This window comes from Hemitrygon akajei, chromosome 3 (genome assembly GCF_048418815.1).
Source record: "Hemitrygon akajei chromosome 3, sHemAka1.3, whole genome shotgun sequence".
Classification (NCBI taxonomy): Eukaryota; Metazoa; Chordata; class Chondrichthyes; order Myliobatiformes; family Dasyatidae; genus Hemitrygon; species Hemitrygon akajei.
The window spans coordinates 204,835,752-204,863,003 of NC_133126.1; the positions used below are offsets into that span (position 1 = coordinate 204,835,752).

Below are 27,252 nucleotides of genomic sequence, written 5' to 3' on the forward strand. Positions count from 1 at the left end.
GCAGACTCGTTGTGATTGTAGGACCTGTTACTGTGCTGTTTCAACAAATACCCTCTGCAAGAGAAGCCAAATAGTGAAAATAATAAAAAAATACCAACAACTAATACGGAGCATATGAGCTGCAGAGTCCCTGATAGTGAGCCCGCAGTGCTGGCGAGTGACGCCGTTTCAGGAGCAGGCAACAAGTGCTCCAGAACCTATCCAATATATTACTGTAAAATCACTGTAAAACGTGCAGAATACTGAATTATCAAGACATACAAAAAAGCTGGATGAACTCAGCAGGTCGGGCAGCATCCGTTGAAAGAAGCAGTCAACATTTCGGGCCGAGACCCTTCGTCAGGACTAAAGGAGGAGGGGGCAGGGGCCTATAAAGAAGGTGGGGGGAGGGTGGAAAACCAATCAGAGGAAAAATCAAGGGGTGGGGGAGGGGAAGCAGGGAGGGGATAGGCCGGAGAGGTGAAGAAGGAATGTAAGGGGAAAGCACTACGGGTAGTAGAAGAAGGCAGAGTCCTGAGAGGTGATAGGCAGCTAGAAGAGGAGACACAGAGTGAAAGTGTGATAGGGAAAGGGAGAGGGAGGGAATTATCGGAAGTTGGAGAATTCGATGTTCATACCAAGGGGCTGGAGACTACCCAGATGGTATATGAGATGTTCCTCCAACCGAAGTTTGGCCTCATCATGGCAGTAGAGGAGGCCATGTATGGACATATCCGAATGGGAATGTGAAGGAACGTTGAAGTGAGTGGCAACTGGGAGATTCTGTCTATTGTGACGGACGGAACGGAGGTGCTCGATGAAGCGGTCCCCCAATCTGCGTCGGGTCTCGCCGATGTAGAGGAGGCCGCACTGGGAGCACCGGATGCAATAGATTACCCCAACAGACCCACAAGTGAAGTGTTGCCTCACCTGGAAAGACCATTTGAGGCCCTGAATGGTGGTAAGAGATGAGGTGTAGGGACAGGTGTAGCACTTATGCTTGCAGGGATAAGTGCCAGGTGGAAGATCTGTGGGGAGGGACGTGTGGACCAGGCAGTCGCGGAGGGAACGATCCCTGCGAAAAGCGGAGAGGGGTAGAGAGGGAAAGATGTCCTTAGTGGTGGGGTCCTGTTGAAGGTGGCGGAAGTTGTGGAGGATAATATGCTGGATACATTCCCATTCGGATGCCACTCACTTCAACTCTCCTTCACATTCCCATTCGGATATGTCCATACATGGCCTCCTCTACTGCCATGATGAGGCCAAACTTCGGTTGGAGGAACATCTCATATACCATCTGGGTAGTCTCCAGCCCCTTGGTATGAACATCGAATTCTCCAACTTCCAGTAATTCCCTCCCTCCCCCTTCCCCCATCCCACCTCTACTCTGTCTCCTCTTCTAGCTGCCTATCACCTCTCATGACTCTGCCTTCTTCTACTACCCATAGTGCTTTCCCCTTAGATTCCTTCTTCACCTTTCCTGCCTATCCCCTCCCTGTTTCCCCTCCCCCGCCCCTTGATCTTTCCTCTGATTGGTTTTCCACCCTCCACCCACCTTCTTTATAGGGCCCCTGCCCCCTCCTTCTTTAGTCCTGACGAAGGGTCTCGACTCGAAACATTGACTGCTTCTTTCAACGGATACTGCCTGACCTCCTGAGTTCATCCAGCTTTATTGTCCATCTTGATTTGACCACAGCATCTGCAGTGAACTTTGTGTTTACTATGCCAAATTATCACTATGTGGTGAACAGGGCACAATACAAACCTATTTTGGTCCACAGCTGCCTCTTCGCCGCAATGAGGCCACTCTCAGGATGGAGGAGCAACACCTCATATTCTGTCAAGGTAGCCTCCAACCGGACAGCATGAACATGAATGTCCCCAGCTTGGGGTAATTTTTTCCTTCCCACTTCGATTCCCACTTTGGCGTCTTACCTCTTCTCCTCACCTGCCTATCACCTCCCCTGGTGCCACTCCTCCTTCTCTTTCTCCTATGGTTCACTCTCCTCTCTTATCAGATTCCTTTTTCTCCAGCCCTTTATTTTTCCCACCTACTGGCTTTACCTATCATCTTCCAGTCCCTCATCCCACCTTATTATCCTGCTATCTTCTGCTTTCCAGTCCTGGTGAAGTGTGTTGGGCCTGAAACAACAACTATTCCATAGATGCTGCCTGATCTGTTGCTCTTTGATTTTCTACCATCCGGCAGGAGACTACGATGCATAAAAACAAGAACAATCAGGGTGAAAAACAGTTTCTTCCCCCAGGACATGAAGCTTCTGAATGCCCGGCCACATCATATTCAAAGTATCACTGGTTAATCTTCCATACCTTCCAATGTTTAAAATGAATGCACTTTAGTTTGTTATATATGTGTGATTCATCTGTAAACTTTATCCTTGCCTTCATATGTTATGTGTTATGTATACTACTGAGATCTTCACTCTGGTTCGAAGAAACGTCTCGTTTCTGTATACATTATATGGTTATATATGTTATATACATGTATATAGTTAAATGGCAATAAACTTAACTTGACTTGAACTCCTCCAGCTTTTTGTGTGTGTTGCTCTGGATTTCCAGCATCTGCAGAATCTCTTGTGTTCACAATACAAGTCAAGTCACTTTTTATTGTCATTTTGACCATAACTGCTGGCACAGTACACAGTAAAAATGAGACAATGTTTTTCAGGACCATGGTGCTACATGAAACAATACAAAAACTACACTGAACTACTTAAAAACAACACAGAAAAAAACTGCACTAGACTACAGACTACCCAGGACTGCATAAAGTGCACAAAACAGTTCAGGCATTACAATAAATAATAAACAAGACAATAGGGACAGTAGAGGGCAGTAAGTTGGTGTCAGGCCAGGCTCTGAACATTGAGAAGTCTGATGGCTTGGGGGAAGAAACTGTTACGTAGTCTGGTCGTGAGAGGCCAAATGCTTTAGTGCCTTTTCCCGGATGGCAGGAGGGAGAAGAGTTTGTATGAGGGGTGTGTGGGGTCCTTCATACTGTTGTTTGCTTTGTGGATGCAGCGTGTAGTGTAAATGTCGGTAATGGCGGGGAGAGAGACCCTGATGATCTCAGCTGGCCTCACTATCCGCTGCAGGGTCTTGTGATCCGAGATGGTGCAATTTCCAAACCAGGCAGTGATGCAGCTGCTCAGGATGCTCTCAATACAACCCTAGTGATGTGGATGGAGGGGTGTGAGATGGACTTTTCTCAGCTTTCACAGAAAGTAGAAACACTGCTGGGCTTTCTTTACTATGGAGCTGGTGTTCAGGGACCACCTGAGATTCTCCGCCAGGTGAACACCAAGAAATTTGGTGCTCTTAATGATCTCTACCGAAGAGCCGTCGATGTTCAGCGGAGAGTGGTTGCTCCGTGTCCTCCTGAAGTCAACAACCATCTCTTTTGTTTTGTTCACATTCAGAGACAGGTTGTTGGCTCTACACCAGTCCGTTAGCCGCTGCACCTCCTCTCTGTAAGCTGACTCATCATTCTTGCTGATGAGACCCACCACGGTCGTGTCATCGGCGAACTTGATGATGTGGTTCGAGCTGTGTGTTGCAGCACAGTCATGGGTCAGCAGAGTGAACAGCAGTGGACTGAGCACACAGCCCTGGGGGGCCCCTGGGCTCAGTGTGATGGTGTTGGAGATGCTGCCTCTGATCCGGACTGACTGAGGTCTCCCAGTCAGGAAGTCTAGGATCCAGTTGCAGAGGGAGGTGTTCAGGCCCAGTAGGCTCAGCTTTCCAATCAGTTTCTGAAGGATGATTGTGTTGAATGCTGAACTAAAGTCTGTGAACAGCATCCAAACGTATGTGTCTTTTTTGTCCAGGTGGAGGGTGATGGCAGTGGCGTCGTCTGTTGAACAATTCAAACCTAATCTGTTCTGTGCACTTTCCTAGTTGAACATCACCTGGCATCCAATGTGCAGAGAAACCGTTTAGTTCAGCATGACCTTCAAGTGGCCAAGAAACTGCAAGAGGAGGAGAATAAAAAAGCCCAAATGCGGCTTCAGAGACACCAGCAAGAGATGTAAGCACTGATACACTACTGCATGTAAACTCAGAAAGATGGGGAAAATGGAGGAGGGCAGGGGAGGGGTCCTGTTGGAGCCTGTTCCACCATTCAGTACCTCATGGTTGATCACTGAGTCTCTGTTTCAGCTTTCTTCCTCTTGAACTCGCACGTCTGCTGCTCTTATAGGGTCATAGAACACTACAGCAGAGAAACAGCCCCTTCGGCCCATCTAGTCCATTACAAACTATTAATCTGCCTAGACACATCCACCTGTACTTGGATTGTAGCCCTTCTCACCCTTCCCATCCATGTACCTGTTCAAATTACTCTTAAATGTTGAAATGGCACTTGTACTGGCAGCTCGTTCCACACTCTCACCACCATCTGAGTGGAAACATTTCTCCCTCATTTATACATTTCACATTTCACCATTAACTCATGACCCCTACTTCTAGTCTCACCCAACCTTTGAGGAGAAGAGGCTGGTTGCATTTACCCTGTCTATACACCATCATAATTTTAAATTTCTCTATCAAATCTCTATCAAATCTCCCCTCATTCTTCTCCGTTGTAGAGAATAAAATCTTAACCAATTCAAACTTTCCTTATAACTGGGATCCTCCAGTCCTGTCAACATCCTTGTAGATTTCTCTTTCAATCTTATTTATATCTTTCCTGTATCTAGCTGACCAGAACTGCACACAATAATCCAGATCAGGCCTCACCAGCATGTTATACAACTTCAACATAACATCCCAACTCCTGTACTCAATACTTTGATTTATGAAGGCCAATGTGCCAAAAGCTTTCTTAATGATCCTATCTACCTATGACTTTGCTTTCAATGAATTATGACCTGTATTCCCAGAGCTGTGTTTAATGATTTGGTTCCAAATAAATTGAATTGAATTGACTTTATTAGTTACATCATTCATATACATGAGGAGTAAAAATGTTTACGTTATATCTCCATCTAAATGTGGAATTTACAGTAATTTATAATAAATAGTATATACAACAGGATAGTGAAATACAGTTGTGTCAGCATGAATTAATCAGTCTGATGGCTTGGTGGAAGAAGTTGTCCCGGAGCCTGTTGGTCCTGGCTTTTATGCTGCGGTACGGTTTCCTAGATGGTAACAGCTGGAACAGATTGTGGTTGGGGTGACTCAGGTCTCCAATGATTCTTCGGGCCCATTTTACACACCTCTCTTTGTAAATGTCCTGAATAGAGGGAAGTTCATATCTACAGATGTGCTGGGCTGTCCACACCACTCTCTGCAGAGTCCTGCGATTAAGGGAAGTACAGTTCCCATACCAGGCAGTGATGCAGCCAGTCCGGATGCTCTCAATTGTGCCCCTGTAGAATGTTCTTAGGATCTGTGGGCCCACACCAAACTTCTTCAACCATCTGAGGTGAAAGAGGCGCTGCTGTGCCTTTTTCACCACACAGCCGGTGTGTACAGTCCACGCGAGATCCTTGGTGATGTTTATGCAGAGGAACTTGAAGCTATTTACCCTCTCAACCCCAGATCCATTGATGTCAATATCTCAGAGACATCCTCATCATGGAAGACATTCCAGTTGACGTCATCAAAGAGATTAGTTTAGTTGGCCAATTGATTACTATTTATTTAGTTTAGCACAGCATTGTGTGCTGAAGGGCCTACTTCTGTGTTGTACTGTTCTGTGTTCTATAAAAACTTCACTCAGAAGATAATCCTTCCATATGCAAAATTATACCAGTGAACCCTGAAATACCTCCATTTCTCCTTATATTAGGAAACCAGAAACATACACAGTAGTTTAGATGTAGCCTCAGTAGTAGCTTGTTCAGTCCCCAGGTACATATAAAAGTAATCTCAGTAACTGCATGGATAGGAGGGATTTAGAGGGCTGTGGGCCAAAGATGGGGAATAGAACTAGCTCACTTTGTCATGTTCTCTTCTCACTGCTGCCATCAGGAAGGAAGTACAGCAGCCTCAGAACTCACACCACCAGGTTCAGGAACAGTTATTACCCCTCAACCATCTAGCTCTTGAACCAGAGAATTGGCATGGAGTACTGAAACATAGAAAATAGGTGCAGGAGTAGGCCATTCGGCCCTTCGAGCCTGCACCGCCATTCAGTATGATCGTGGCTGATCATCCAACTCAGAACCCTTGTACCTGCTTTCTCTCCATACCCCCTGATCCCTTTAGCCACAAGGGCCATATCTAACTTCCTCTTAAATATAGCCAATGAACCGGCCTCAACTGTTTCCTGTGGCAGAGAATTCCACAGATTCACCACTCTCTGTGTGAAGAGGTTTTTCCTCATCGGTCCTAAAAGGCTTCCCCTTTATCCTTAAACTGTGACCCCTCATTCTGGACTTCCCCAACATCGGAAACAATCTTCCTGCATCCAGCCTGTCCAATCCCTTTACAATTTTATACGTTTCAATAAGATCCCCCCCTCAATCTTCTAAATTCCAGTGAGTATAAGCCTAGTCGATCCAGTCTTTCTTCATATGAAAGTCCTACCATCCCAGGAATCAATCTGGTGAACCTTCTCTGTACTCCCTCTATGGCAAGAATGTCTTTCCTCAGATTAGGGGACCAAAACTGCACACAATATTCTAGATGCGGTCTCACCAAGGCCTTGTACAACTGCAATAGAACCTCCCTGCTCCTGTACTCAAATCCTTTTGCTATGAATGCCAACATACCATTTGCCTTTTTCACCGCCTGCTGTACCTGCATGCCCACCTTCAATGACTGGTGTACAATGACACCCAGGTCTCGTTGCATCTCCCCTTTTCCTAATCGGCCACCGTTCAGATAATAATCTGTTTTCCTGTTCTTGCAACCAAAGTGGATAACCTCACATTTATCCACATTAAATTGCATCTGCCATGAATTTGCCCACTCACCTAACCTATCCAAGTCACCCTGCATCCTCTTAGCATCCTCCTCACAGCTACCACCGCCGCCCAGCTTCGTGTCATCCGCAAACTTGGAGATGCTGCATTTAATTCCCTCGTCTAAATCATTAATATATATTGTAAACAACTGGGGTCCCAGCACTAAGCCTTGCGGTACCCCACTAGTCACTACCTGCCATTCTGAAAAGATCCCGTTTACTCCCACTCTTTGCTTCCTGTCTCCCAACCAATTCTCTATCCACATCAATACCATACCCCCAATACCATGTGCTTTAAGTTTGCACACTAATCTCCTGTGTGGAACCTTGTCAAAAGCCTTTTGAAAATCTAAATATACCACATCCACTGGCTCTCCCCTATCCACTCTACTAGTTACATCTTCAAAAGATTCTATAAGATTCGTCAGACATGATTTTCCTTTCACAAATCCATGCTGACTTTGTCCGATGATTTCACCTCTTTCCAAATTTGCTGTTATCACATTTTTGATAACCGACTCTAGCATTTTCCCCACCACCGATGTCAGACTAACCGGTCTATAATTCCCTGGTTTCTCTCTCCCTCCTTTTTTAAAAAGTGGGGTTACATTAGCCACCCTCCAATCCTCAGGAACTAATCCAGAATCTAAGGAGTTTTGAAAAATTATCACTAATGCATCCACTATTTCTTGGGCTACTTCCTTAAGCACTCTGGGATGCAGACCATCTGGCCCTGGGGATTTATCTGCCTTTAATCCCTTCAATTTACCTAACATCACTTCCCTACTAACATGTATTTCCCTCAGTTCCTCCATCTCACTAGACCCTCGCTCAGTCCCTTACTATTTCCTGAAGATTATTTATGTCCTCCTTAGTGAAGACAGAACCAAAGTAGTTATTCAATTGGTCTGCCATGTCTTTGTTCCCTATGATCAATTCACCTGTTTCTGACTGTAAAGGACCTACATTTGTCTTGACCAATCTTTTTCTTTTCACGTATCTATAAAAGCTTTTACAGTCAGTTTTTATGTTCCCTGCCAGGTTTCTCTCATAATCTTTTTTCCCTTTCCTAATTAAGCCCTTTGTCCTCCTCTGCTGGTCTCTGAATTTCTCCCAGTCCTCAGGTGTGCTGCTTTTTTTTGCTAATTTATATGTTTCTTCTTTGGACTTGATACTATCCCTAATTTCCCTTGTCAGCCACGGGTGCACTACCTTCCCTGATTTATTCTTTTGCCAAACTGGTGTGAACAATTGTTGTAGTTCATCCATGCGATCTTTAAATGCTTGTCATTGCATATCCACCGTCAACCCTTTAAGTATCATTTGCCAGTCTATCTTAGCTAATTCACGTCTCATACCTTCAAAGTTACCCTTCTTTAAGTTCAGAACCTTTGTTTCTGAATTAACTATGTCACTCTTCATCTTAATGAGGAATTCCACCATATTATGGTCACTCTTACCCAAGGGGCCTCGCACGACAAGATTGCTAACTAACCCTTCCTCATTGCTCAATACCCAATCTAGAATGGCCTGCTCTCTAGTTGGTTCCTCGACATGTTTGTTCAGAAAATCATCCCGCATACATTCCAAGAAATCCTCTTCCTCAGCACCCTTACCAATTTGGTTCACCCAATCTATATGTAGATTGTAGTCACCCATTATAACTATTGTTCCTTTATTGCACGCATTTCTAATTTCCTGTTTAATACCATCCCCAACCTCACTACTACTGTTAGGTGGCCTGTACACAACTCCCACCAGCATTTTCTGCCCCTTAGTGTTATGCAGTTCTACCCATATCGATTCCACATCCTCCAGGCTAATATCCTTCCTTTCTATTGCGTTAATCTCCTCTCTAACCAGCAATGCTACCCCACCTCCTTTTCTTTCCTGTCTATCCCTCCTGAATATTGAATATCCCTGGCTTGAAAGGAGCATTTCCACAAGACCTAGTGGCAGAATTAGGCCATTTGGCCCATCGAGACTGCTCTTCCATTCCATCGTAGCTAATTTATTATCCCTCTTAACCTCATTCTCCTGCCTTCTCCCATAACCTTTGACACCCTGATTAATCAAGAACCTATCAACCTCCGCATTAAATACATCCAAATAACTTGGACCCCCTAGTTCACAGAGTACAGTCGATGTTTCGGGCCAAGACCCTTCGTCAAACACTGTACTTCTTCCTATAGATCAGGGGTGTCAAACTCATTTTAGGTCACGGGCCGGATTGAGCAAAATGCAGCTTCATGCGGGCCGGATCAGTCGGACGCGTGCGAACGCAGCTTTCGTTGCCTCCTTTTTTCAGCCTGCTGTCATGTGTCTCAGTCTCTGCTATAACTACAAAGTGTTTCACTTTACAAATTCCGTTTCTTATGAAGAAGACTGCCGAATAAACACTAAAAACCCTGAAAACCTGGTACCTGAATAAACTCAGCATTAGCCATATCATACGCCTTAGGCGCTTCGATAACTGGGGCCAGCTTTAATAGTAATTAGATATTATCTCGCGGGCCAAAGATAATTCCACCGCGGGCCGGATTTGGCCCGCAGGCCTTGAGTTTGACATATATGCTATAGATGCTGCCTGGCCTGCTGCGTTCCACCAGCATTTTGTGTGTGTTGCCCCTCCTTTACTCCCTGTATACCCGTGACTGTGTCGCCACCCACAGCTCTAATCTGCTGATTAAATTTGCTGACAATGCTACATTGTTTGGCCTTATCTCAAACAATAACTAAGTGGCCTGCAGGGAAGAAGTCATCTCTCTGACACAGTGGTGTCAAGAAAACAACCTGTCCCTCAATGTCCCAAAAACAAAGGAGCTGGTTGTGGACTACAGGAGGAATGGAGATGGGCTAACCCCTATTGACATCAATGTATCTGGGGTTGAGAGGGTAAATAGCTTCAAGTTCCTTGGCATCCACATCACCAAGGACCTCACGTGGTCTGTACACAACAGCTGTGTGGAGAAAAAGGCACAACAGTGCCTCTTTCACCTGAGGAAGTTTGGTATGGGTGCCCAAATCCTAAGATCTTTCTACAGGGACACAACTAAGAGCATTCTGACTGGCTGCATCACTGCCTGGTATGGGAATTGTACCTCCCTTAATCGCAGGATTCTTCAGAGAGTGGTGCGGATAGCCCAGCGCATGTGAACTTCCCATGATTCAGGACATTTACAAAGACAGGTGTGTAAAAAGGGCCCGAAGGATCATTGGGGACCCGAGTCACCCCAACCACAAACTGTTGCAGCTGCTACCATCCGGGAAATGGTATCACAGCATAAAAGCCAGGACCAACAGGCTCCGGGACAGCTTCTTCCACCAGGCCATCAGACTGATTAACTCATGCTGATTTGAGTGTATTTCTATGTTACATTGACTGTTCTATTTATTATAAATTATTATAAATTACTAGGATTGCACATTGAACATTTAAACATGGATGTAACGTAAAGATTGAAGTTATGTGGATGTAAGAAATAAAGTCAATTCAATTAAATTCTTCTGACTACACAATGTCCATATCCTTCCACTTTCCTCATATTCATGGGCTTATCTAAATGTCTCTTCAAAGTCCCTAGTGTCTCTGCTCTACCTCCACGCAGTCATTGCATTCCAGGCACCCACCCCTCTCTGTATTTAAAAAAAACTTGCCCCTCTCATCTGCTTTGAAATTACCTCCCCTCTCATCTTAAAGGCATGCCCTCTGGTATTGGACATTTCAAATGTGGGGAAAAGGGAAAAAGATACTAACTGTCTACTCTATGCCTCTCAGAATCTTATAAACCTCTATCAGATCTTCCCTCAGCCTCTGGCGTTCCAGAAAGACAAAACAACAAAAGATTGTCCAGCCTTTTGTTATAGGTTTGACCTCTATTCAGTGGAGCTCAGAAGAATGTGAGGCAATATTATTGAAATATTTAAAATTCTACGGTTGTTTATTGCTGGGAGGAAAGCATGGTCTCAGAAGGTGCATCTATTTCAGACTGGGTTAGGAAGAACTTCTTCTCACAAGTGTCCTGAGTTTTTGGAATTACTTGCTCCAGAAAGCTGTGAAGGCTAAATCCTTGTCCATATTCCTCCTCATCTGGGAGGTGCCTCCTTGTTCCATCTATCGGGCAGTACCTAAAGGAGCCTTAAGAGCCACACTTCAACAGCTTCTTTCTCTCCACCATCACGTTTCTAAACGCTACCTTGTATTCCTTTTATGCACAACTAATTTGTTGTAATTTATAGTAATTTTACGTTTTTGCACTATACTGCTGCTGCAAAACAACAAATTTTATGACATACACACAGTGACCACTTTATTAGGTACACCTGCTCATCGCATGGAAACAACTCAATGCATAAAAACATCCAGCCATGGTCAAGAGGTTCACCTGTTCAGACCAAACGTCAGAATGTTGAAGAAATGTGATCCAGGTGACTTTGACAGTGTTGGTGCCAGACAGGGTGGTTTGAGTATCTCTGAAAGTGCTGATCTCCTGGGATTTTCACACATCATAGACTCTAGAGTTTACAGACAATGGTGCAAAACAACACAAAAAAACCCAGTGAGTGGCAGTTCTTGTTAATGAGAGAGCTCTGAGGAGAATGGCCAGGCTGGTTCAAAGTCAACATAACTTAAAATAACCATGTGTTACAATAATGGTGTGCAGAAAAGCTTTTCTAAATGCACAACACCTCAAATCTTGAAGTGGATGGGCTACAACAGCCAAAGACCACGTCGGGTTCCAATGCTGTGGCTAATTAAGTAATTAAGTAATTATGTGTAAGTCAGTGATAATTAATCACATTCTGAGCTGAGACAGAGCATTAATCAGTACAAGAGTTGATGCGGGAAAGTGGATGAGGAAATTGATCACTGGAAACCATAATCTTACTGAAAGGTCTTACCCTACTATTTCTTATGGCACTGAGCATTAAACAGTGTTTCAGCCACCTTGGTATATTTTGCTTAATTTTTTTGACCTTGCTTTAATGGGTTCATTTGGGGAGAATTCACCTTTAAATGCCAGCATGCTCTTCAAAGAGTTAATTTGGCTGGTGTTCTGGTTTGCAAAGCTCTGTTTCTGATGGCATTTCTGCAGGCATGTCAGCTTATTGCATGGATTGAAGATTGGCTGACTGGCAGAGAGAATAAAGGATTCCTCTTCTGGTTGGTTGCAAGTGACTAGTGGTGTTCCACTAGTATTGGAACAGCTTCTTTTCACGTTATTTGGATGGCTTTGTGTCCAGGTTTGCAGACTATACTAAGCTAGGTGGAGAGGTAGGTAGTGTTAAGGAAGCAGGGAGTCTGCAGAAGGACTGCAGAAAATTGGGGGGATGGGCAAAGTGGCAGATGGAATATCATGTCGAGAAGTGCACAGTCACGCACTTTGGTAGAAGAAATAAAGGCGTGGACTGTTTTCTAAATGGGGAGAAAATTCTAAAATTTGAGGTGCAATGGGACTTGAGAGACCTTGTGCAGGATTCCCTAACTTGCAGAATGGGCTGGTAGTAAGGAAGGCAAATGCAATTTTAGCATTCATTTTGAGAGGGCTGGAATATAAAAGCAAGAGTGCATTGCTGAGGCTTTATAAGACATTTGTCAGATTTCACTTGGAGTATCATGAGCACTTTTGGTCCCCTAGATGTGCTGGCATTGAAGAGGATCCAGAGGAGGCTCATAAGAATGAATCTGCGAAGAAAGGGTTATTGTTTGATGGTTCCAGGCCTGTACATGCTGGAGTTTCAAAGAATGAGGGGGAATCTCATTGAAACCTATTGAATATTGAAAGGCCTAGATAGAGTGGATGTGGTGAGGATGTTTCCTATAGTGGGTGAGTCTCGAACCAGAGGGCAGTCTCAGAACTGAGGGACATACATTTAGGACAGAGGTGAGGAGGAATTTCTTTAGCCTATGTTCTATGGTCTTCTGGTCTTATTGTCATTAGCTGAATCTGTCTTGATTTCTGTTGTCTGATTATGTTGTAGAGAGATCCATGACAACCAGATGGCTCAGGTGATTCGGGATGAGCTGGCCCTGGAGAATGAGAAAAGGCGACGTCAAGAGGAGAAGGACGAGGTACAATTCTATCAAATGGCAGCCATTTTGCTGGGCAGGCCCTTCAGCCCATTATGCCTGTGCTGAACACAGTAACAAATTAAACTAAATCCCTTTTTACTTGTACATAATCCACATCCCTTCATCCCCTGCATATTCACATGAATATCCAACTTCAAAGTAAATTTATTAACCAAGTACGTATATATACATTACCATATACTACCCTGAGATTCATTTTCTTGTAGGCATTCACAGTAAATACAAAGAAACACAATAGAATCAATGAAAATGCAGACAACAAATACAGACAAAGACCAATGTGTAAAAGCCAACAAACTGGAAAAACAAAACAAGTGGGAAAAAGTAATAATATTTATAATAAATAAGTAAGCAATAAATACGGTATCGAGAACATGAATTTAAAGCCCTTAAGATGAATCCATAGGTTGTGGAATCAGTTCGGTGTTGGGGCGAGTGAAGGTTATTTATATATTTAGAGATATAGTGCAGAACAGATCCGTCTGACCTTTTGAGCTGCACCATTGGCTACTCACTGATTTAACCCTAGCCTACTCATGGAGCAGTTTACAATGATCAGTTACCCTGCTTACCAGTGCATGTTTGCTCTGTGGGTGGAATCTGGACCACATTGAGGTCACACGGGAAGGAACGTATAAATTTGGTTACAGAGAATGCCAGTTTTGAACCCCGAACTCTATAACAGCATCATGCTAACTGCTATGCTATGGTGGCACCCCAGAGTTATCCCCTCTGATTCAACAGGCTGATGGATGGGGGCGGGGTGGGGTGGCATGTAATAACAGTTCCTGAACCTGGTGGTGTGGGACCTAACGCTCCTGTACCTCCTTCCTGATGGCAGCATCTGCAGCCTGTCAAGCACCTCTGTGTATCAGCTTCCACCTTCTTCCCAACAGCATGTTCTAGGCACTGAGATGGAGAAATCTACAGATGCTGGAAATCAAGCAACAGACAATCCAGGAACTCAGCAGGGCAGGCAGCATCCATGGGAAAGAGGATTGGGAAAAAAAGAGAAGTCAGTAAGAAGGTAGGGGGAGGGGAGGAAGAAGTACATGGGGGTAGGTGATAGCTGAAACTGGGCGAGGGGGAAGGTCTGAAGTAAGGAGCTGGGAAGTTGATTGGTGAAAGAGCTAGAAGGCTAGAGAAGAGGGAATCTGACCAGAGAGGATAGAAGACCATGGAAGAAAGGGAAGGAGGAGGAGAAGGAGATAAGGTGAGAGAGGGAAATGGCAATAGTGAAGATTGGGAAGTTGGAGAAATGGATGTTCATGCCATCAGGTTGGAGGCTACCCAGACGGAAAATAAGGTGTTGTTCCTCCAACCTGAGGGTGGCCTCATCGTGGCAGTAGAGGAGGCCCTGGACTGACTTATCGGAATGGGAATGGAAATAGAAATGAAATTGGTGACCACTGGGAGATCCGGCTTTTCCTGGCTTGCCAAAGCAGTCTCCCAATCTACGTTGAGTCTCACTGGTATACAGGAGGCCACACAGGAGCACTGGATACAATAGATGATCCCAACAGACTCACAGGTGAAGTGTTTAAGGACATAGGGAGGAGGTGTAGGGGCAGGTGTAGCACTTGTTCTGCTAGCAAGGGTAAGTGCCAGGAGGGAGATCAGTGGGGAGGGACGAATGGACAAGGGAGTCACATAGGGAGCAATGCCTGCAGAAAGCAGAAAATGAAGGGGAAGGAAAGATGTGCTTGGTGGTGGGATCCCATTGGAGGTGGCAGAAGTTTCAGAGAATTATGTGCTGGATGCAGAGGCTGGTGGGGTGGTAGGTGAGGACACAAGGAACCCCATATCTGATAGAGTAGTGGGGGGATGGGGTGAAAGCAGGCATGTGCAAAATGGAAGAGATTCGGGCGAGGGCAGCATTGATGGTGGACAAAGGAAAGTTTAAATGCATGTCCATAAGACATAGCAGCATAATTTAGCCCATTCAGCCCCTTTAAGCCTGCTCCACCATTCCATCGTGGCTGATTTATTATCCCTCTCAACACCATCTCTTGCCTTCCCCCTTAAACCTGGATGCCCTGACTAATCAAGAACCTATAGATCTCCGCTTTAAATATATGTAATGGCTTGGCCTCCACTGCTGCCTGTGGCAATGAATTCCACAAATTCACCACACTCTAGCTAAAGTAATTACTCCTCATCCCTGTTCTAAATGGACGTCCCTCTACCCAGAGGTCGTTCCCTCTGGTCTTAGACTCTTCCATCATTGGAAACATCAGCTTTTCACAACTTCTGTTTTGCCTCACTCTGGAAGGACGGCCTTCCTGGCTGTCAGTTTGGAGTGGAAAGTATTCCATCAGCTTCAGTTGGGCCTTGTAGATGGTGGACAGACGTGGGAGGGGATGTAGGAGGGAGGTGATTTAGTTGCTGCAGGATTTGCAGCTTCTGACTTGCTTTTGTAGCCACATCGTGTATGTGACGACTCCATTTCAGTGTCTGGTCAGCGGTAACCCCTGGGATTGATGGTGGGATTCACTGATGGTAATATGATTGAATGTAAGGGGGTGAGAGCTGAATTACCTCTTGGATATTGTCATTGGTTGGAATTTGCACTGTGTGAATCATACTACCAGCTTCAGCTTGGACACTGTAGAGGTTCTGTCTGTATTTGGATGTGGGCTGCTTCGTTATTTGAGGGGTCGTGAATGCTGCTGAACATTGTGCCGTCATCAGCGAAAAGCTGCACTTTTGAACTTGCATTTGAATCAGATTCAGAATGCCAATCAGGTTTAATATCAGTGGCAATAACTTTACTTCTCTGACCCCAATCGACTCAATTTCACTATAGATGTTCAATCCCTATACACCTCCATTCCCCATCAGGAGGGCCTAAAAGCTCTCCACTTCATTCTGGACAACAGACCCAACTGGTTCCCCTCCACACACACACACAAGAGAAAATCTGCAGAAGCTGGAAATCCAAGCAACACACACAATGTGCTGATCCAACAATATCTTCAAGGTGGGGATTGAAGATACAGATGTTTTTTGTTTTGTTAAAGTTTCACACGCGTTTCTAATACCCTTCATTCAGGCCATTGCTCGTAAACTCCAGAAGGAGGAGGAGAAGCTGCGACGGAAGCACCAGGTGATAGACCGTGAACCATTAGATGCCATCTTTGATGAAAATGGAGGTAATGCTTCAAGCATGTTCTGGTGACTTGATTAAAACTGATTGGGTGTTGCTATGCCTGGTAAATTGGTGCCATGAATCGAGCTAATTCTGCCAATGGGACACAGTCAACCTGCTGAGTCGAGGCTACCCAAAGGTTCAGCTTTGAAATTAACTACAAAAATAAGATTTTTAGTCTTTGAGACAGATAATTAGAAATGCCCATTTCAAAACCTTGGAACAAGGGAGTAAAAATACCAGTTTGGAATCAGAATCAAGTTTAATATCACTGGCATATGGCGTGAAATTTGTTGTTTTGCAGTAGCAGTGCATTGCAATATATAATTAAAATGATAAATTACTATAAGAAATATATACATTTAAAAAATGAAATTAAGTAATGCAAAAGAGAGCAAAAAAGAGAAGAAAAATAGTGAGATCATGTTAATGGGTTCATTGTACATTCAGGAATCTGATGGCAGAGAAGAAAGTGTTTCTGAAATGTTGACTGCGTGTCTTAAGGCTTCTGTACCTCCTTCTTGGTGGTAGCAATGAGAAGAGGGCATGTCCTGGGTGATTGGGGTTCTCACTGATGGATACCACCTTTTTGAGGCATCACCTTTTGAAGATGTCCTCAATGCTGGGGAGGCTCGTGCCCATGACAGAGCTGGCTGAGTTTGCATCTCTCTGTGGCTTTTTCTGATCCTATGCAGTGGCCCCTCCATACCAAACGGCGATGCTACCAGTTCGAAGGCTGTCCTGTGATGGTGTATTGATCCTTGAAGCATTGTGGGACCTAGCAGTTGTTGAGCTTGTTTCATGAGGTGGTGTCTGGTGAATGGAAGGTGTGGAGGGCCCTCTGTGCTGACGTTCTTGATCAGGGTTGGTATTGTGATAAGTGCCTGGTGGTGGGTTTCTGCTGGCAGTTGTCAAATGGTCGCAAAGTGAAGAAAACTGGCTGCTCATGCTGATAATTAACTGCATGCTGAATTCTTTTAGAAGATGATGATGATTTTAAGCAATGGAATTCTTCTGCACACTCTGTCAAGCTCGCCAGCCTCAGGACATAGAGCAGTACAGCTCAGCAACAGGCCCTTCGGCCTACCAAATTAGTAATCAAACTGCTAACTAAACTAATCCCTTCTGTCTACACAATCACTATATCCATCCATTTTCATCACATTCATTTGCCTATCTAAATGTCTCTTAAAAGTCTCTAATGTATCTGCTCTTTCCACCACTCCAGGCTGCACATTCCAGGCACCCGCCAGTCTCTTTTTTTTAAAGAATTTTTTTAAAAACTTGCCCCTCATATCTCTTTTGAAATTACTCCCCTCACTTTAAATGCACACTGTCTGCTGTTAGATGTTTCAACCCTGAGAAAAAGATACTCTCTGTCTTCTCTATCTATGCCTCTCATAATCTTATAAAGCTCCATCAGATCTCTCCTCAGCCTCCACTGTTCCAGACAAAAGAACACGTTTGTCCGATCTCTTGTCATAGCACATGCCCTCCAATACAGTCAGGATCCTGCTAAACCTCTTCTGCACCCTCTCCAAAGTCTTGACATCCTTCCAATCATAGGACAACCAGAACTGTTTGCAATACTCTAGATGCGGCCTAACTACAGTTTATAAAACTGCAACATAACTTCCTGAATTTTGAATTTATATGACGTGACTAATAAAGGCAAGCATGCATATCCCTTCTTAACCACCCTATCAACCTGTGTAGCCACTTTCAGGGATTTATGAACATTGACCCCAAGATCCCTCTGCTCAACACTGTTAAGGATCTTGCCCTTAACAGTGTACTGTCTCTTTACATTTGACCTACCAAGGCATAACACTTCACATTTGGCCGGATTAAACTCCGTCAGCCATTTCTCTGCCTATATCTGTAACTGATCTATATTGCCTTGTAATTTTTTTGGCCAGTCTTATACCCTATCCACAATTCCACCAATCTTCAGAGCATCTACAAGCTTACTAACCCACCTATCTGCATTTTCATCCAGCTCATTTATATACTGTACATCACAAGCAGCAGATCCCTGTGGAACACCACTGATCATGGACCTCTAGCTAGAATAAGTTTCTTCAACCACCTCCTCCTAGTTTCTATTCAAACCAGTTTTGAATCCAGATGGCCAACTCCCGATGCACCCCATGTATCTTAATCTTCTGGATGAGCCTCCCATGATGGACTTTGTCAAACTCCTCTCTAAATCTATGTAGATAATATCCACAGCTGTACTTTCATCAGTCAGCTTTGTCACCTTGTCAAAAACCTCAATCAAGTTAGTAAGATATGATTGTCTTAAATATCATATTGTCACCAGTATTGTCATGAACAGAGTTCTCAAGTGTCAGGTAATACTTACAGCTCAATAGCAGTTGGTTGTCAATCATAGGAGTAGGCTGTATATGGAGTCATGAGACACAGAGTGAAAGTAGGCCATTCAGCCCATCTAGTCTCTGCACAGCACTAAAGCATAGTAATAGGCTTTCTGCCCATCTAGTTCATCCATAGTTGATCTTACGCCCAGTCCTTCTATCTGTACTTGGACCATAGACCTCCATACTGCCCCCATCTATGTACCTATCCAAATATAATAGTTGAAAACTAACCTACATCCACCACTTATGCTGGTAGCTCGATCAACACTCGCACCACCCTCTAGGTGAAAAAATTTCTCCCTAAACATTTTTTCCACCTTTCATCCTTAACCCATGGCCTCTAGTTCTAGTTTCACCCAATCTCAGTGGAATTTACCCTGTCTATACCCCTCATAATTTTGTATGCTTCTGTCAAATCTCCCCTCATTCTCCTACTCTTCAGGAAATAATGACCTATTCAACTTTTCCCAGGTCCTCAAGCCTGCTGATGCGTTTTTGAAGACCGCATCTTTCTGATACTATTCCATCTGTCTCTTCAGTGCTACCAGCTGTGTCTACCAAATTGGACTCTTTTAATGAAGCGTGTTATTTATCTGCATGGCTTTCTCTGATCATTTCCTGAAGATTTATGTTTTTGCATCTTTCATCAATGGTTTGTTGTTGTTGTTTAATTTGGTGTCTAACATTTACTGACCACTTCTCGTGTCCCGTCATCCACATGCATGTCAGACCATAGGAAAACTAGGGTGCGCAGACCTGATAGAAAGAGCAAACTTGCCTATGGCTCCCACAGAAACAGAGAGCCAAGGGACCCCCAGAGGAGGGGAGTCCGAGGAGAGTCGTGTTCGAAGGACCCTATGGATGACTGGATTGTTGAGCCACCAAGACGTGGTCGCACTGAGAGGCTCAGCAGTTCTGAGATTGAGTGTGATGACGTCTGTCCAGGCACCAGACGACAGAAGGTTGGGAGCTGCCCTCCTCGGAAGGAGCCACCAATGAGACCTCCTCCACCAGTCACAAGCTCAACCTCCAGCTACCACAGGCAGGGTGCTCGACCCAAGTTTGTCCCTGTGAGGGATGAGTCTCAGGATTCATCGGACCATGGAGTACCATGCAGAGCAAAGCGTGACTGTAGTCCCGAACTGCTTGGGGCGTGTGGCTACAGTCCTGAGGAGCCAAGAGGACGACGTGGCGAGGACAGAGATGGCGGCAGGAGGAGGAAGGAACGGCGGCACTCAGCGCGTTCACTGTCTCCTGACCTACAGATGAGTGAAGAGCAATGTCCAGAACAAGGTAGAAACTTCCGCTTCTGTTTATATTGCTATTCAAAGTGTATGCAATTCCTCTTGGTGTTTGCAGCAGGGAAGGTGTGCTTTATGGAAAGTGTACAGTCAACATCTCAGCCCAAAACGTCGACTGTACTTTTTTTTTCCCCACAGAATCTGCCTGGCCTGCTGAGTTCCTCCAGCATTTTGTGTGTATTGCTTGGATTTCCAGCATCAGCAGATTTTATGTTGTTTGTGATTGAAGAGCTTATCAACCTCCACTTTAAATATACCCAAACAATCTGCCTCCACAATGGTCTGTGAAAGTGAATTCCACAGATTCACTAACCTCTGACTAAAGAAATTCCTCCTCATCTCTGTTTGAAATGAACATCCCTCACTTCTGAGGCTGTGCCCTCTGGTCCTGAACTCCCCTAAAGGAAGCATCCTCTCCTCATCCACTAGGACTTCCAATATTCAGTAGGTTTCAGTGATATCCCCCGCTCATTCTTCTGAACTCCAGTGAGAACAAGCCCAGAGCCATTAAACACTCCTCATACATTAGTCACTTCATTCCCAATAGCATTCTCATACCTCCTCTGGAACTTCTCCAATTCTAGCATATCCTTCAGAGCAAGTCCATTTTATGCCATGGCTCCCTACGTTTAACTGAGTGGTCCATGAACCCCAGGTTGGGAACCCCTGCTTTAGAGTCATAGAATGCTACAGCACAGATACAGGGATTTTGGCCCATCTAGTCTGTGCCTACTCCCATCAACCTGTACCCAGACCGTAGCACTCCATACCCCTCCCATCCATGTACCTAACCAAGCTTATGTGTTGAAATCAACCCTGCATCCACCACTTGTGACAGCAGCTTGTTCCACACTCTCACCTCCCTCTGAGAGAAGAAGTTCGCCTTAAACATTTCACCCTTAGAACATGACATCCAGTTCTGATCTCATGCAACCTCGGTAGAAAAAGCCTGCTTGCATTTACCCTAACTATACTCCTCAATTTTGTATATCTCTATCAAATCTCCTCTCAATCTTCTATGTTCTAAAGAATACAGTCCTAGCCTATGCAATGTTTCCCTGTAACTCAGGTTCACAAGTCCTGGCAACGTCCTTTTAAATTTTCTCTGTACTCTTTCAATCTTATTCACATCTTCTTGTATGTAGGTGATCAAAACTGCACAATACTTAAAACTAGTTTAACCTATATTTTATACAACTTCGACATAACATCCCAAACCCTGTACTCAGTATGAAGGCCAATCTGTCAACACCTTTCTTTATGACCCTATCTACCTGTGATGCCACTTTTAAGGAATTATGGCTCTGTATTCCCAGATCCCTCTGTTCGACTACACTCCTCAGAGCCCTACCGCTCAATATACAGACCTATCATGGTTTGTCCTCCCAAAGTGCAACACCTCATGCTTGTCTGCATTAAATTCCATCTGCCATTTTTCAACCCCTTTCACCATTTGGTCCAGATCCCACTGCAAGCCATGATAGTCTTCCTCACTGTCCATTACATCCCCAGTCTTCGTGTCATCCACAAATTTGCTCTTCCAGTTAACCACATTATAATTTAGATCATTGAAATTGATGACGAACAACAATGGACCCAGCACTGATCCCTGCGGTACTCCACTAGTCACAGGCCTTCAGTCAGAGAGGCAGCAATCTACCACCACTGTCTGGCTTCTTCCACAAAGCCAATGTCTAATCCAATTTACTACCTCATCCTGAACGCAAAGTGAATGAACGTTCTTGACCAACAATCCATACGGGACCTTGTCAAATGCCTTGCTAAAGTGCATACTGACTTACCTTTCATCCACTTTCCTGGTAACTTCCTCCAAAAACTCTTAAGATTGGTTGGACACAAGTTACTGTGCAAATATATATATATATAGTGGTGCTAGAATGTTTGTGAACCCCATAGAATTTTCTCTATTTCGACATAAGTATGACCTAAAATGTGATCAGATTTTCATGCGTCCTAAAACTAGATTACGGGAAGCCAATTAAATAAATAACACAAAATAAACTTTTCATTTATTTATTGAGAAAAATGATGCAATGTTACATATATTTATTGGAAAAGGGATGTGAACCTTTGCTTTCAGTAAATGTTGTGACCTCTTTGTATAGCAGTAACTTAAACCAAATGTTTCTGACAACTGCTGATCAGTTCTGCACATCAGCTTGGAGGAATCTCAGGCCATTCCTCCTTACAAAACTGCTTCAGCTCTGGGATGTTACTGGGCTTCTTTGCCTTAAATACGCCCAATGACCTGGCCTCCACAGCCACTTATGGTAATAAATTCCACAGTTCACCACCCTCTGACTACAGAGATTACCCTCTGTCTGCATCTCTTTTAAATGGATGCCCCTCTATCCTGAGGCTGTGTCCTCTTGTCCTTGCCCCCCCCCCCCCAACTATGGGAAACGTTCTTTCCACACCTGCTGTCTAGGTCTTTCAACATTTGTAAGGTTTCAATGAGATACCCTTTCATCCTGTAAGTTCCAGTGAGTACAGATCCAGAGCCATCAAATATTCCTTTTATGATAACCCTTTCATTCCTGGAATCATCCTTGTGAACCTCCTCTGGACCCTCTCCAATCGCAGCACATCTTTTCTAAGATGAGGAACCCAAAACTGTTCACAATACTCAAGGTGAGGCCTCACCAGTGCCTTATAAAGCCTCAGCATAACATCCCTGCTCTTGTATTCTAGACCTCTTGAAATGAGAGCTAACATTGCATTTGCCTTCCTCCCACCAATTCTGCCCGCAAGTTAACCTTTAGAGTGTTCTGCTGGTACAAGGACTACCCTGATATTTTCCTGAAGAATTTGCTGGTACAGTTCGGTATTCATAGTTCCATCAATGATAGCACGGTGTCCTAGTCCCGAGGCAGTAACACAGACCCAAACCATGACACTGACACCGACATGTTTCACAGACCTAACCCTAACCCTCATCCGGGTCTTATGCTGGAATGCAGTGTTTGCTTTTTGCCAAACATAACACTTCTCATTTCAGCCAAAAAACTCCATTTTGGACTCATCTGTCCACAGAACATTCTTCCAATAGCCTTCTGGCTTATCCACATGGTCTTTAGCAAACTTTAGACAGGCAGCAGTGTTTTTCTTGGAGAGTAGTGGCTTAATGGTAAAACTCTTGGCAGTGTGGAGGATCAGAGGGATCTTGAGGTCTGAGTCCGTAGGACACTCAAAGCAGCTGCGCAGGTTGACTCTGTGGTTAAGAAGGCGTACAGTGCATTGGCCTTCATCAATTGTGGAATTGAATTTAGGAGCCGAGGGGTAATATTGCAGCTATATAGGACCCTGGTCAGACCCCATTTGGAGTACTGTGCTCAGTTCTGGTCACCTCACTACAGGAAGGATGTGGAAGCCATAGAAAGGATGCAGAGGATATTTACAAGGATGTTGCCTGGATTGGGGAGCATGGCTTACAAGAATAGATTGAGTGAACTCGGCCTTTTCTCCTTGGAGGGACGGAGGATGAGAGGTGACCTGATAGAGGTGTATAAAATGATGAAAGGCATTGATCCTGTGGATTGTCAGACGCTTTTTCCCAGGGCTGAAATGGTTGCCACAAGAGGACACAGGTTTAAGGTGCTGGGGAGTAGGTACAGAGAAGATTTCAGGGGTAAGTTTTTTACTCAGAGAGTGGTGAATGAGTGGAATGGGCTGCTGGCAACGGTGGTGGAGGCGGATACGATAGAGTATTTTAAGAGGCTTTTAGATAGGTATATGGAATTTTGTAAAATAGAACGTTATAGGTAAGTCTAGTAATTTCTGAGGTAGGGTCATGTTCGGCACGGCTTTGTGGGCCGAAGGGCCTGTATTGTGCTGTAGGTTTTCTATGTTTCTCTTTGCAGTCCTGCCATGCACACCATTGTTCTTCAGTCAACTCATGAACACTGGCATTAGCCATTGCAAGAGAGGCCTGTAGCTCTTTAAATGTTCCCCTGGGGCTCTTTGTGACCTCCTGGAATATTACATACTTTGCTCTTGGAGTGATTTTTAATGATTGACCACTCCTGGAGAGAGTAACAACTGTGTTGAATTTCCTCCGTTTGTACACCATCTGCCTGACTGGATTGGTGGTGTCCGGACTCTTTAGAAATAGTTTTGTATCCTTTTCGACCTTGGTGAGTATCAACAACTTTTTTCCTTGAGGTCCTCAAAAATCTCCTTTGATCAAGAACCTGTGTAGCGAAGATCAGACTTTGACAGGTTTCTTTAAATAGGGCAGGACCTCCCACACTCACACCTGATCATCATCCCACGATTGAAACCCGTGACTCTGATTTCCCCTTTAAATGAACTGAATCCTTGAGGTTCACATTCTTTTTCCAACAAATACATGAATATTGGATCATTTTTCTCAATAAATGAACAAGTAAAATACTTTTTTGTTATTTATTTAATTGAGTTCTCGATCTAGTTTTAGGACTTGAGTGGAGATCTGATCACATTTTAGATCATATTTATGCATAAATAGAGAAAATTCTAAAGAGTTCACAAACTTTCTAGCACGACTGTACCTATTTGTCAGGTTGTGTTTTTACTAATATTCTACATGTGAGGACTTGGCCTCTGAGCTGCAGTATCGGTTAACGGGTGCCAGGGCGGGAGTTGAGGCTGGTTAAGCGATGATCTCGGTGGGCTGGGAATTCTAGTCTATATGCTGTGTCGTATTTTTACTCATTCTATATGTGCTTGTATATGTGAGGACTGGGCATTAAAACTGTGATGTCAGAGCGGGTCGTCAGATGATATTGGGCTGGGGTGTCTGGATTATATACATGCATATTCTGCATCGTTGTATTTTACTGATATTCCATATGGGTTTGTTGACTTTGTGTGAGGATTGGGCATCAAGCCACAGTGTGTTCTTGTGTGCGACTGTTTTAGCACCTTGACTCCACTGACTCATCTTGGTTGTTTCCATGTACGGTTAAATGACAATTAAAACAATTAAACTTGAATTGAAATACATGTTGACTGTTCCTGATCAGTCGGCGGGTGGGGGGGGGGGGGAAGGTGTGTGTGTGTGTATATACATAAGCATTAGCTATCCTCCAATCCTCAACGAGCTCTTCACCTGTGGCCAATGATGTTTTAAAAGATGGATAAGCTCAGGGCATGGATGAACACCTGCAGTTATGAGGTTATAGCCATTAGTGAGACTTGGTTGCAGGAGGGGCAGGACTGGCAGCTCAATTTTCCGTTGTTTGAGATGTGACAGGGCGGGGGAATTAAAGGAGGAGCGGAGCTGTTACTCATCAGGGAAGATCATGACAGTACTGACCGACTGAAGACTGGACCAGTGAGGCGTTATGGATGGAACTGAGACATAAGAAAGATATGGCTGCGTTAAAGGGACTATATTACAGACCACCCAACTGTTCTAGGGATTCAGAGGAACAAATTTGTAAGATCACAGACAATTGCAAGGAACTAAAGGATGTTATAGTAGGTGATTTTAACTTCCACATATTAACTGGGAATCCCATACTGTAAAAGGACAAGATGGGTTAGTTTATCAAATGTGTTCAGGAAAGTTCTTTCATCGGTACATAGAAATCTCAATGAGAGGGTGTGCAATACTAGATCTGCTAGTAGGGAATGAGACAGGGCAAATGACAGAAGTTTGTGTAGGGGAACACATTGCATCCAGTGACCACAATGCCGTTAGTTTCAAAGTAAATATGCAAAGAGATAGGTCTGGTCTGCAGGTTCAGATTCCAAATTGGAGAAAGGCCAATTTTGATGATATCAGAAATGATCTGTTAAATATAGATTGGGACAGGATGTTTTCTGGTGAAGGTGTACTAGGAAAGTGAAAGGCCATCAAATATGAAATTTTGGGAGTACAATGCTTGTATGTGCCTGTCAGAATAAAAGACAAAAGATAACATGCAGAGAGAACCTTGGTTTTCAAGAGGTGTTGAAGCCCTGGTTAAGAGAAAAAAGGAGGTACTTAGCAGGTATGGGCAAGTAGGTGTTTATGGAATACAAGAAATGCAAGAGAACACTTAAGAAAGAAATCAGGAAGGCTAAAATAAGGCATGAAGTTGCTGCACAGAAGCAACAAGGTGAAGGAGAATCCTAAGGGATTCTACAGGTATGTTAAGAGCAAAAGGATTGCAAGGGACAAAATTGATCCTCTGGAAGATCAGAATGGTAATTCATGGATGGAGCCAAAACAGATGGGGGAGATCTGAAATGAATTCTTTGCATCTGTGTGTACTCCGGAGAGGGATACAGAGTCTGTAGAAACAAGGCAAAACAGCATCAACTTCATGGACCCTGTACAGATTACAGAGAATCAGAATCAGCTTTAATATCACCAGCATGTGTCGTGAAATTTGTTAACTTAGCGGCAGCAGTACAATGCAATATATAATATGGGGAAAAAGTCAGTAAGTAAGTCAATTACAGTAAGTATACACATGTATATTAAATACTTTAAAACAGTGCTAAAACAGAAATCATAGTTTAAAAAGTAAGGTAGTATTCATGGGTTCAATGTCAATCAGATGGCAGAGGAAAAGAAGCTGTTTCTGAATCACTGAATGTGTGCCTTCAGGCTTCTGTACCTCCTATCTGATGGTATCAGTGAGAAAAGGGCACATCCTGGGTGATGGGGATCCTTAGTCCCATGTCTATCCAAATACTTTTATATCCAGTCTCTAAGTATACCTTCCAGTAACTTCTCCACAGCTGTAGACCACCTTTCTGAGGACGCACTCCTAGAAGATGTCTTGAATATACAGAGGCTGGCACCCAAGATGAAGCAGACTAATTTCACAATTTTCTGTAGCATCTTTCAATCCTGTGCAGTAGCCACCCCCTCCCCCTACCAGACAGTGATACAGCCTGTCAGAATGCTTTCCATGGTATATGTGTAGAAATTTCTGACTGTTTTAGGTAACAAACCAAATCTCCTCAAACTCCTATTGAAATATAGCCATTGTCATACCTTATTTATAGAAGCTTCGGTATGTTGGTTCCAGATCACATACTTAGAGATCTTAACAGCCAGGAACTTGAAACTGCTCACTCTCTCCACGTCTGATCCCTCTACAAGGATTGGCAAGTGTACCCTGTCTTACCCTTCCTGAAGTCCACAATCAGCTCTTTGGTCTTGCACATTGAGTGCAAGGTTGTTGCTGTGACACCACTCAACTAGCTGGTATATCTTGCTCCTGTACACCCTCTCAACTCCATCATCAGCAAATTTATAGATGGCATTTGAGCTATATCTAGCCACACAGTCATAAGTATAGAGAGAGTAGAGCAGAATGCTAAGCACACATCCCTTAGGTGTGCCAGTATTGATCATCATCAAAGAGGAAATATTATTCCCAATCTTGGTCTTGATCTTGGTTAAGAAGAGTTTG

The 27,252-nt window shown here is 44.0% G+C and overlaps 1 protein-coding gene across 3 annotated transcripts in view; it reads left to right on the plus strand.

Annotated features, from left to right (window-relative positions):
- Positions 1-27,252, plus strand: part of ccdc50a (coiled-coil domain containing 50a) — a 147,438-nt gene that overhangs the window by 55,752 nt on the left and 64,434 nt on the right. For 2 of the 3 annotated variants that reach the window (XM_073041727.1, XM_073041728.1), the window contains exons 3-6: positions 3,901-4,030; positions 12,899-12,989; positions 16,063-16,162; positions 19,269-19,832. In XM_073041727.1, coding sequence (XP_072897828.1) covers positions 3,901-4,030; positions 12,899-12,989; positions 16,063-16,162; positions 19,269-19,832 — 885 coding nt within the window. The remainder of the gene's footprint in view (positions 1-3,900; positions 4,031-12,898; positions 12,990-16,062; positions 16,163-19,268; positions 19,833-27,252) is intronic. The other variant, XM_073041729.1, reaches the window with a different exon arrangement.